Source organism: Crocuta crocuta, unplaced genomic scaffold (assembly GCF_008692635.1).
Source record: "Crocuta crocuta isolate KB4526 unplaced genomic scaffold, BGI_CrCroc_1.0 scaffold107, whole genome shotgun sequence".
NCBI lineage: Eukaryota > Metazoa > Chordata > Mammalia > Carnivora > Hyaenidae > Crocuta > Crocuta crocuta.
In genome coordinates, this window is record NW_027531877.1 from 620,550 (window position 1) to 633,133 (window position 12,584).

General features: G+C 43.0%; 1 protein-coding gene across 6 annotated transcripts in view; it reads left to right on the top strand.

Moving 5' to 3' along the window:
* The window catches only part of SH3RF2 (SH3 domain containing ring finger 2), a 124,761-nt gene that overhangs the window by 100,669 nt on the left and 11,508 nt on the right, over positions 1-12,584 (top strand). For all 6 annotated transcript variants that reach the window (XM_077773033.1, XM_077773034.1, XM_077773032.1 and 3 more), the window contains 2 exons: positions 8,786-8,877; positions 10,116-10,286. In XM_077773033.1, the coding sequence (XP_077629159.1) occupies positions 8,786-8,877; positions 10,116-10,286 (263 nt within the window). The remainder of the gene's footprint in view (positions 1-8,785; positions 8,878-10,115; positions 10,287-12,584) is intronic.

Here is a 12,584-nt window from a genome sequence, read left to right on the forward strand (position 1 = left end):
TTTTTTTTTTACAAATAGTTTATTGTCAAATTGGTTTCCACAAAACACCCAGTGCTCATCCCCACAAGTGCCCTCCTCCATGCCCATTCCCCTCCCCCCCACATCCATCAGTCCTCAGTTTTTGTCAGCATTCAAGAGTCTCTCATGGTTTGCCTCTCTCCCTTTCCCCCACCATTTCCCCCCTTCTTCTCCCCCTTGTTCCTCCGTCAAGTTCCTCCTAATCCTCCTATACGTGCAAACATATGATATTTGTCCTTCTCTGCCTGACTTATTTTGCTCAGCATAACACCCTCAAGGTCCATCCATGTTGCTACACATGGCCAGATTTCATTGTTTCTCATTGCCATGTAGTAGTCCATGGTATAGATAAACCACATCTTCTTGATCCATTCATCCGTTGATGGACACTTAGGCTCAAAAAGATACGATTTAAAACAGCAACCCAATTTTTTAAATCTCCAGGACTATATCTAACAAAAGACATACAAGTCCTTTGTGGGAAAAATTTGTAAAATTTAGTGAAAGACATTAAGGAAGACCTAGTATAAATGTATGTTGTACCATGTTCTTGAGTAAGAAGACTCAATAATCTTAAAGATGTTGATTCCCCTCAGATTTATCTATAAATTCAAATCCCAGTGAGTTGTTTGTTTGGAAATTAAAGGGTGATTCTAAAATTCAAATGGAAGAAAAGACAATAGCCAAGATATTTCTAAAGAAGAAGATGGAATTTGGGTGTGGGGAGGACCTACCCCATCAGATACCAAAGTTTATTTCAAAGCTGTAGTAATTAAGATGGCATGGATTTAGCGCAGGGATTCTATTAAGCCAATGGAAAATACTAGAGCGCCCAGAAACAGACATAGCATGGAGACTTGATTTATGGCAGAGCAGGCTTTGCAGATCAAAAGGGAAGGATGAACTATGGCATTGGGCTAATTGGGTATCCATGTGGAAAAAGACGAAATTGGATTCCTCCCTTGTCAAAAATCAATTCCAGGTGGATTAAAGACTTAAATGTGAAAGGCAAAACTATAAAACTTTTTAGAAGACTGTAGAGAAGTACATCTTTATGACCTTGGAATAAAAAAAAATCATATTCAAGATTTTTTTAAGTATAAACCATAAGGGAATATATTGTAAATATTGTAAAATAAGAACTTCAGTTCATCAAAAGACACCACAGAGTAAAAATACAAGCTACAAAGGATTCACATCCAAAATATGAGAACTCCATAACTTAATAATAAAATAATAAATAACCCAACAGAGGGGGAAAATAGGCAAAGGATATGAACAAACATTTCATACAAAACACAAGAATGGCCCATAAATGTTTGAAAAGAAATTCAAGCTCATTAGTACTCAGAGAAATTAATTTGAAACCAAAGTGAGATATTTCACACCCACCATAGATAGGTATTAAAAGGCTGGGCATTACCACATGCTGGCAAGATTATGGGGTAACAGAAATTGCCATTCACTGCTAGTAGAAGTGTAAATTGTTACAGCCACACCGGGAAACAATTTGTTATTACCTAATAAAACTGAGCAGGCCCATGCCCTATGGCCCATCAATTCTACTTGTCGGTATATATCATGGAAAAACTCTTGCATGGGGGCACAGGGGACATATACAAGACTGTTCATAGCAATATCGTTCATAACAGCCCCAAACTGAAAATCACCCAAATGACACATAAATGGTGGAATGGTTAAATGGTGGCTTATGCATACAAAGAAATACATGATGGCAGTGAAAATCAACCACAAAACTTAGTATTGAGCCAAAGGGGCAACTCGCAGAAGAATATACTCAACGTGAATGCATTCATACTGTGTTCAAAAACAGGCAAATCTAAACAACATGTTGTTAAGGGATGTATGCCAAGGTGGTAAAATTACAGAGAAAAGCACTGGGATGATGAGCACCAATTTCAGCCCTGTGGTTACAGGGGGCAGAGGAAGGGATCTGATTATGGAGGAATATGCAGAAGGCAGTATTCAATTTCTATTTTTACTTTGGTTCTTACGTTGGGCGGTATGTATACAGGTGTTAGTTTTAGTCTTCTCCTTTCAGTGACACATAAAATCATATGCACTTATTTTTGTGTAGAATATAATTTAAATTTTACATAACAAAGGAATATAACAGAGATGGGGGGTGGGAGGCACAGAAAGATCAGGGGCGGCTGAAAGTGTGATCTGCTCAGAGAGTAAAGACCCCAGGGCTGAAGGAGATGAAGTGAGCGGGGAAATGTAGGAAGGTGAGACTGGAGACAAAAGCAAGAGCCAGATAACAGGGAATATTCTAAGCTTTGATGACTACCTAGAAGACATAAACTTAGTGGTCTTCACAGATATCTTGCTGACCTATCTATGTAGTTTTAGAAGGATTTTGTGTGTGGTATTTTTTTGTTTCTTTGTTTTTTGAGATTGACCTAAAGGGACCTGCTGCCAACTCATAAATGAGCTCTCTTTCTCGGATGGTGTTTTTACTCACAGGACAGATAAGTAGCACTAGGTGCCCAGTCCTTACTCATGGGGCTAGTTTACCTCTGAGATAGGTTGAGATAGGAAAGAAGGGGAGAGCAGTCTGGCAGAAGGAGCCCCGACTCTGTTGGGACCTTTGTTCTGCCAAAGAAGGGAGAAGAAAAACAAACAAACACTATTCTACCTGCTGTCAGATCTATTCCACATTACATGAGGCCCTGGCCATGGATGGAAGTCATCATGAATAGAATATATCTATGAACATAAAAACAGAACACTGAATTTGGCTGGATGGGTTTTTTTCTAAGATACACAAACCTGCCTCATACATATGACCCCTTCAGCCATGCTGGGATCTAGAAATGGTTAAGTGTTAACTTTGGTGTCCTACAGAAAGGACTCTGAACCTGAGGTTCTTCCTGGCTCCCCATTTGCTGGCCACCTCTACAAAACCATGCAATCTTTTTATCTCAGTTTCCTCATTGGTAAAAATGGGGATAATGACAATGAGAATGTTATATAAGTTAGCATTGCAATCATAAGGTGTGAGAGTGAAGTACCTCTTGGAGATCAAGGCAAGCATCTCCTAGCAGCGCCCAGAGCACCTTGAGCCTCCCCTACCCCAGCACACCTCATGTTTATATAATTATGGATTTCCCTGTCTTCCCTGGTATATTGCACATGAGGAAGGAGCCCCGTGTCTTGTTGACTGCAGTAACCTCAGGGTTAGAAACAAATAGGGTCCACACAAGGCAACTGCTGAATGCGACTCTTAAGACTCTTTTAATCTGTAGAGGGGAATGAGTTTTTAACTTTATGAAGTCTGATGGCCAACTCCAGATTATCCATAGTGGTAAGCACAGAAATATCATAAAATACTTAATTTTCTGCCCTGAAAATGCAGCCCTTCTCCTAATTCCAAGTGAACACTCTGTAGATTTGAGGCCCTACTTCGCTCCTGGGAATACTGAGATGCAGAAACACAACAGGCTCCAGAGGGGTTCCAGAAGACAGTCACCCCGAGCCCACTAAGTTACTGAAAGGCATGAGCCTTGGAGGAAATAGCTGAGTGCCACAGTATGAGTTGGAGGGGGACGGTAAACTTGCATTTAGGAGAGCTGGAGACATTGTCCTCCAGATGAACAGGGTTGCTTCTTCCCATCCCCCACCACACTCTTGGGTCCTGCCTTCAGCCCAAATCTTGCAGGGCTATTGCATAAAAGGAGACAGATGCTCCACCCACCCCATCCCCACCCTAGGCAGTAGCTAATCTCTTTCCAGATTGAAATAAGTAGTATTTATTAAGCTCTTACAGTATGCTAAATAACCTACATTGATTACTTCAGTTAATCCTCCTAACAACTTTGAGAGAAATACCATTATTGCCCTCATTTTGTAGATGAGGAAATGGAGGACCCTCAAAATTGAGTCATTTGCCCAAATCACAAACCCTAGTAAATGCCAGAGCCACACGGCCAAATACTAAGCTAGACTTCCTCTCCAGACTTCTGAAACAGCTCCACATCCTGCACACCCTGCATGGCTGATGGTGAAGGCACCGGGGCCAACAGAATGTTGCAACAACCCTGCAGACTGCATACCTGCTTCCTCCCTCATTTAACACCCCAGGACCCGAAACCAGCCAGAAGCCACACAGCTGTAGATTCTTCCGCTACTGATAAAAGCTTCTTTTCAAGGAGTCATTTCCTTCAAAAAAGAGGAAAACATGTTTTCAGATTGTAGCAGAAATATCCACCCCCCGCCCCCGCCCTCAAATACGCATCCTGCCTGACCCTGCTCAAGTCCCCAGACGCTATGCCCGGAAGCACCAGTTGCTGGAGAACCTTGCATCTGGCCTCCAGTTCCTTGTTGGCATAGGGACCTAAGGTCACAACTGACCGCAGGGAACCACCTGCTAGAGGCTTGTTCTCTCAGTCTGGTGAAACACACTTGCCCCCTCAGAAGTTGGCCACCCACCTGGTTGTCCCCCATTGATCCAGTGGGGCCTTCATTTCTGCCTTGTTCTGTCTGTCCTCCTTCCCTGCCACACTCGCCCTTCTCTGCCTTTAGCTATCTTGCTCTCTCTTCCCTTATCACTTCATTTATCTGTCCCTTCATTCATTCATTTTCATTTCCACCTTATGTATTGAGCTTGCGTCTGATCCATAGATTTCCATTCTTGATTTCTCTCCATTTCAAGCGGCCCTCTGCTATGAGGGTTGCTTGCTAACTGCCCAGTAATAAGCTGAACTATCCCTATCCACTCCTCTGACCAGTCCCAGAGCTTGGGCTGGGTCAAGCTCAGGCTCCTTGGATTTTCCTGCCAACTACGTAATATATTCCTATTTTTTTTATCAGCTTTATTGAGCATAGTCATATACAATACAGTTCAGCCCTTTTAAGTCAACAATTCAATGACTTTTGGCAAATGCATAAAGGCATGTTATGCCTACCAAAATCAAGACATAGAACATTTCCATCACCCCAGAAAGTTTTTTGCAATCAGTCAATCCTCTCCCCTGGCCAGTAGCAATCCTCCATCTGTTTTCTGTCACCAGTTTGGGTATTTTTAAGAATGTCATATAAATGACAAAGTAGAATATGTAGTCTTATGAGTCCTGCTTCTTTTACTTAGGATGATGTTAAGATTTATCCACGCCATTGCATGTGTTGCCAAGGAATATTGCCTTGTGGTTGTGCCATCATTTGCTTATTTATTCACCAGTTGAGTGGAATTTGGGTTGTTTCCAGTTCAGGGCTAAAATGAATAAAGCCACTAAGAACATTCGTGTACAAGTATGGACACATGTTTCCATCTTACTCTGATAACTACTCATGAGTAGGGTTGCTAAGTAGTGTGTTAAGTGTCTATTTAACTTGATAACAAACAGCCAACTTGTTTTCCAATGCAGTGGCACCATTTTACCTTCCCACCGGCAGTATGTAAGAATTATAGTTGCTCCACATTCTCACCAACACTTGGTATGGTCAGTCATTTTAATTTTAGCCATTCTCATAGATGTGTAGTTGTATCTTGTAGTTTTAATTCACATTTTCCTGATAATTACTGGTATTGAGCATCTTCTCATATGCTTCTTGACCACTCAATATATCTTCTTTGTGGTATCTTTTACCCATTTTTTATTGGATAGTTTGTCGTTTTCTCTATGGGTTGTAAGAGTTTTTCTGTTATCTTTTTATATGCCTTTTCTTCTTTCTTCCTCCTTCTATCCCTCTGGCTCTATTTCTTTCTCCCACTACGTCCGGTCCCAGTTTCTGACACCTCCTCCACCCCCAGAGCTGTCCACTAGCTCCCCTTCTCTCCTCCCTCCTTCTTTGCCTCTTTCCTCCTTGTTCATGGATGTTCTCCCATCACCTCAAAACCTGAGAAGCTGGCCTCACTTCCTCTTTCATATTAGGAAGAATCCACTGACCACAAGCCCACTGATTTCAGTCCTGGCTAGGCTCTGTGTTCCAAACAGGAAGAAGGACACCCCCTCCCCCCTGCCAGATGAAGATCTAGAGAAGTAAAAAGACAAACCCTGGTGTCAAAGAGGGATGGCTTTGCATTCTGACATTTTTTTCTTCCCTGATGATTAATATAGTGTTTATAGATAGAAGGGCTTTTTGCTCAAGCCTAACAATGAGAAGTCATGGGTGTTAAGTGAAGGGCATCGTGCTTAATCAGTGATCCAGCAGTCTCCACAAACCTAAGATTAACTGTTCGCCTAACAAGACTCTCCCTTGGCACAAATCCCAAGCCCAGCAGGAATTTATTTTGCCCAGTCACAGAAAAGGAGCAACCCAACTCAAAGCTGGCAAACTTTTCCTCCCTCTTTAAAAGAACTGGTGTGACCATATTTGATTGCAAAGCACAGACACTTTACACAGTGTTAGAGAGCACTGGATGGGTGATTATGGAATTTTTTAAAGAGATTATTGAGATATGCTTCACATGCCATGCAATTCACCCATTTTAACGTGTACAATTCAGGGCTGCCTGGCTGGCTTAGTCGGAAGAGTGTGTACCTCTTGATGCAGGGGTTGTGAATTTGAGCTCCACACTGGGTGTGGAGATTACTTGAAAAAGTATACAATTCAGTGGCTTTTAATATATTCACAGGTATGTGCAATCATTACCACAACTTTGCAACATTTCATCACCTCCAAAGGAAACCCTGTACTCTTTGACTACCACTCCATAAACCTTTTCATCCTCAACCCCTAATCTACTTTCTATCCCTACAGATTTGTCTATTCTGGGCATTTCACATAAATGGAATTATATAATACTGCCTTTTGTACCTGACTCTTTTCACTTGGTGTAATGTCTTCCAGGTTTATGCATGTTCTAACACAGCACAATACTTCATTCCTTTTATGGCTGAATAATGTGTCACTGTACAGATACATCACGTTTTCTTTCTCCATTCATCAGTCAGTGGGTGTTGGGGTTATTTCCACCTTTAGGCTATTATAAATAATGCTGCTACAAACATTTGTGTACAAGTTTTCATGTAGACGTATGTTTTCATTTTTCCTGGGTATGGACTAGGAGTGGACTTACTGCATCATATGCTACTTCTGGTTAATCATTCAAGGAACCAGCAGACTATTTTCTAAAGAAGCTTCACCATATTACCTTCCCACTAGCAAATGCATGAAAGTTTTGGTTTTCTACACTCTCACCAACACTTGTTATTATCTGATTGGAATGGTTTTTTGATTCTGCAATTATAACTGCAAAATGTCAAACATACATACACAGCACACATATATTTAGACAATCATCACCACAGAACACACACAAAACTGCCAAGTTGTGCATACTGGCATATACCAGCACATACCTCTGGAGTTCACATATGTATACATAGAACCCCACATAGACATTTACAATCACAAGCTCATGTACAGTCACACACAGTGTACAAGCCTGTCAGCCGAGACACTCACATGTGTGAATACAATTAGACATACAGACCAGTGCTGTCACACAACTGTCACGGGTTGTGAATACAACTGTGCATACAACTGTCATGGGTTGTGAACAAGCATACACAAAGAACCAGGGACACATGCGCTTGATAACACACTCACTCTTGCCCAAAGACACATATACAAATAATAGTTGTGCCCACAGAAGCAGAGTCCTAAAAAAGGCACACATATATAGTTACCATCATTTATGGGGCCACAACTAAAGACAGATTGAATGTATTTGCTCCTGATGACACGGAGATGGTTGAGATTACCTTAGTCCTTGGTGTCCTGGGTAGGAAGATCTTTTCATTCATTTACTTTTTCTTTAGGCCACAAGTATATATTGGGCACATAGAAAACACAGTGATGAACAAGACATAGTCCCTGCCCTCAGAACTTACAGTCTAGTGGTGGGGCAGTCAACTCTGAGATATGTGCCGTGAAGGAAATAAACAAGGTAATATCATAAATAGGCAAGGTTCCAAGAGAGTAGTTTCCAAGTATGTTTAGCAGCGTTGCTCTCTCTTTCGTTCTGGCAAAGTAAACACTATTCAGATTCACTTTCATAAGTCACTAGGCAAACTGGTGTGTGTGCACGCGTGAGTGTGTTAATACTAGCATCAGTAAGAGTATGGGCCCAGGACCTAGACTACCCTGGTTTAAAATTTGGTTTCTTTATAACTGGGTGATCTTTCCCTCCATTTATCATCCAAAATTANTGCGTGAGTGTGCTAATACTAGCATCAGTAAGAGTATGGGCCCAGGACCTAGCTACCCTGGTTTAAAATTTGGTTTCTTTATAACTGGGTGATCTTTCCCTCCATTTATCATCCAAAATTAGGGATGTCAATGGTACCTTTCATAAGGATTAAATTAGCTAATACTTGTAAAGCACTTAAAAGTGTCTGGCCAGTATTAAGTTCTCATTAGTAGCCATGATATCATTTTCTGAGTATAGGTTTCCATAGAGGGGGTGAGTGCACAGGGAGGTGGGTCAGGAGAGGCTGGGGAATAGATCGAGGAACCTGGCAGTGTCCTGTTGACTAGCGACTGGATGAGTCTTCATCTTCCACCGTATTGGAGCAGTCATTTGGAAGGCAGCCCTGGCATGCCATCCAGGCAGGCCATAAACCAGTCCATCCCCACCTCACTCTGCCCCCAGTGACAAGCCACAGAGAAGATCACAATGCGTGGCACTGGGCAACGCTCTTGGTTTTCAGCTGAGTCAGGCCTTTCTGCAGCAGCGCTGCTGTGGGCCTGGCTCATGGCATTCACTGGTTCTGCTTGGCTGTCTTTTCTGTCTGTGTAGGTCAGCACTTACCACTCCGTACCTGCCTCGCCAGGACATTCCACAGCCATCATCAGTCTGCCCAGCTCCCAGCAACACCTCTCAGCAAATATGTGAGTAATAAGCTCAGCCCTCCACCCTCCGGGGCCTGGCCAAAGAGGTCACCTTCGCCATCCCTCTGCCATCAGGCATCACTGTTCCCAAACCGTCTCATCCAGAGAGACAACTACTCCCCTTCCTTTTATCCTTCAAAGAAAATAATGGTGAAAAACACAAACTGGCAAGCTACATCATCCTAGCTCATTATTTTACAAGAGTAGAAGGAAACTGGAAGATTGGCCATTGCTGGGAGATTGGATACTGAACAATTTCTATTGTCTTCTTCTAGATTCAAAATGTTGGGTCATAAACAGATGTTGTTTTAAGATCAGAAGAAAGTAAAAGTAGCATTTTAGTGGGGGAAAACCCTGCAGAGGAGAACACCCTGCCCAACACATTTGATAAAACCTTCCAGAGTCTCAGTCCTTGGAGTCTAGAGGGACTTCTTGATGTCCAGCCTGAGGCCATACATCGGTAACCTAAATCTGGCAAGCCAACATGGGTTACTTTTAATGCTTTTAATCAAGCATATATTCTCACTTCCACACCCTCACTAGTGTCTTCACCCTTGACTCATAACTGGATGTTATCTGTCTGACTCCTGCATGGACTGCAGAGTGAAGAGTCACTGCTGTAACCCAAGGACATTTTGCAATGTTACAAGCCCATTATGCTCCATCCTGCCATGTAGCCAGGAATCCACTGTCTGCTAACCAACTAAATCAACTCCTGTCTCCCCTTCCCAATGTCCACTTCCCTGCCTACATTAAGCTAGCTCCTTGGCCATTCCTGGAGATCAAATATGTCCCCGCTCTCAGAAGAAGCAGATCAGAAAGGCTTCTGTTCTGACTTCTCCTTTCTCTGCACATGCTGACGGCAACCACTTTCTTAGGTGATACTCTAGGTAGTATGAAAAAGCATCCTGAGCAGAGCCATAATTTCTAGGTTTGAGAGCAGGCTCTACCACTAATTCCAGGTCACCAACTCCTTTCTCTATCCTAGGCCAGTTTCCGCATTGTCAAAATGCCAAGGTGGCCTAAATTAGTGATCCACAGCTGTGTGGCACTCTATGGAGGAGCAGGGATGTGGGCCCATCCACTGCTACTTCACCAGGTTCTATTACCTGCCTTCCATTCCAAAGTTTCACCTTTAATAAGTCTGTTATTGCTAACCACTAGGTCAGCCCTTTCCTGGTTTCATGCCCTCCGGCAGACACATTCCCCTTCTTTACCCAGTTCCTTTGTCTCTCCAGGTTTGTGGCCCTGCACTCCTACTCAGCCCATGGGCCTGATGAGCTGGACCTACAGAAAGGAGAAGGCATCAGGGTCCTGGGCAAGTACCCGGATGGCTGGCTCAGGGGCGTCTCCTTGGTCACTGGGCGGGTCGGCATCTTCCCCAACAACTATGTCATCCCCATTTTCAGGTGCGTCCCCTCATTCTCAGGCAGCAGGGGTGGGGTCACCTAGGCCAGGGGGCATCTGTGGGCTTCACCGCTCAAGGACTCAAAGCTCCTTCAGAGCATGGGCCAAGAAATGGCCCTAGTAACCCTCAACACTTTATTTTTCTTATTGCAGGAAGTTATGTTTTTTAGAGCTCTTCACATTTTAGAAGCACTTTCACATCTCCTAACTCACTGGCTATGGTCAAGAGCCCTTCCTATAAGGGAGATATGATTTTACAGATGAGGAAAGTGATGTACAGAGTTAAACAACCTGCTCAAGAGCTGGGTTTCAGATTTTCTATAGTACAAACACGCAAAATCCCATTCATATCCTGCACCCCAACTCTCCTGTCTAGCCAAATAATGGGAGCCTCTGATGATGAGAAGACCTCTCAGAGCACCTCAGGAAACTTCCAAAGCACTAGGCCAGTAGGCAGAGTTTCTATGACTCAGACCACCACCTGCCCATCCACATCCCAGGCCAAAGGCTGGTTACCCTGTAGGTCCGTGTCCCTAACAGCTCTCCCAACCTTTTCCGTTCTCTGGCACACCCAACCCTTTCACTTAAACCACCACCATAGATCCCAGCACTGCCCGTGGCTCCTCTTCTGCCACCCCACATCTGCCCAGGGACAGCCTGTCACAAAGCAGTGAGGCTATCACCACACATCAAACACTGTCTCTATGACATAACTCCAAGTAAAGTGGTAACCCATTGTACTCTCTGGGAGGTCAGAGCTGGAGTCATATGTCCAGTTTGGGGAACCTTCATATAGATGGGGCACGGAGTCCGGAAGAGGGCAGCAAGGATGGTGAGGAGACTGAATACTACACCACAGTAGACAGTCATAGAGACACTAGGGTAAAGCTGCAGATGACAGGGTCGGAGGGACCATAACAGGTCGTGGAGACAGGAAATCTGTCCCATGAAGGGAAGGGGAAAGTGAACCAATGGATACAACTTAGAAGCTGGTTCCATAAAAGGTTGCACTTTCTTATGCACAGATTTTTTTCCAATAAGGCTGGTTGGTGAGGTGGTAGAACCCCGTTTCTAGGAAGAGTACAGGCAAAGTCTGGGTTTCCATAGATCCAGGCTTAGATAAAAATATTTCTTCACATGGCAGAAAGTTGGAGCAGAATTTATTTCCTTCAATGGGAGGTTCTTGGAATTTGTTAGAAAGTTGCAAAATCTCCAAAGGCAAACTAAGGGTGTCTATAACTGATGCTTTTTTCAAAAAATATTGATTGAGCACAAACTATGTGTCAGGCACTTTTTTAGACACAGGACAAACAGCAGTGAAAAAAATACACAAAATCTCTGCCCACCAGAACTTACATTCTAGTGGGACAGACAGACAATAAACAAGGTATATAAGTAATGTATATGGTGTTTTAATGGTAAGGGCTAAGAAGAAAAATAAGAAAAGAGGAATAGAATTTGTAGGAGTGGGTGATAAAAATTGTAATAGGTTGTTCAGGAAGGGACTTAGTGAGAAAAAGGCAAAGAGGCAGTTGTATTCCAGACCAAGGAACAGCAAGTACAATTGCCCTGAAGTAGGAGTGTGCCTGACATGAAGGCCAGTAGGACTGGATTAGATGAGGGAAGATGGGGGATTTTAGCAGGAGATGAGGTCAGAATGGTAACAGGTGGGCCAGATCATATAGAATTTCCTAGGTCATAATGAGGAATTTGCCTCTAATGCTATTGCAAGGTTTTGAGCATAAGAGGGACATGATCTAATTTACATTTTAACCAAAATCCCTGTAGATGCTTGGTTGAGAGTAAACTGTAGAAAGGAAATGTGGAAACAGAGAGACTAAGAGGATACTGTAATACTCTAGGGGAGAGGTGATGATGAATGGAGAGAGAGGTGGTTAGATTCTCTATATACTCTGAAGGTAGACACAGCAGGATTTTCTGACAAATCAAGTATCAGGTGTGAAAGAATAGAGGCGTCCAGGTGAGTCCTAGTTTTTTGCTCCAAGGTACTGGGAAATGGAGTTGTCTTTTACTGAGCTAGAGGGGGAAACCAAGAGGAATGAGTTCTGAGATGTGAGGGGAAGCAAAAGCTCAGTTTTCAGTGGATTAAGTCTTAGATGCCTATTAGCAATCCTGGTGGAGATGTTGGAAATGGTTGAGCATACAAGCCCAGCATTTAGGCAAAAAGGTCCAGGTTTGAGAACATATTTAAAATCCTAAGACTAGATGAGACCATATTGTGGTAGGATCAACTGGGTTAGAGAAAATGACAGTGAGCCAGAAGCTAAATTATATATATA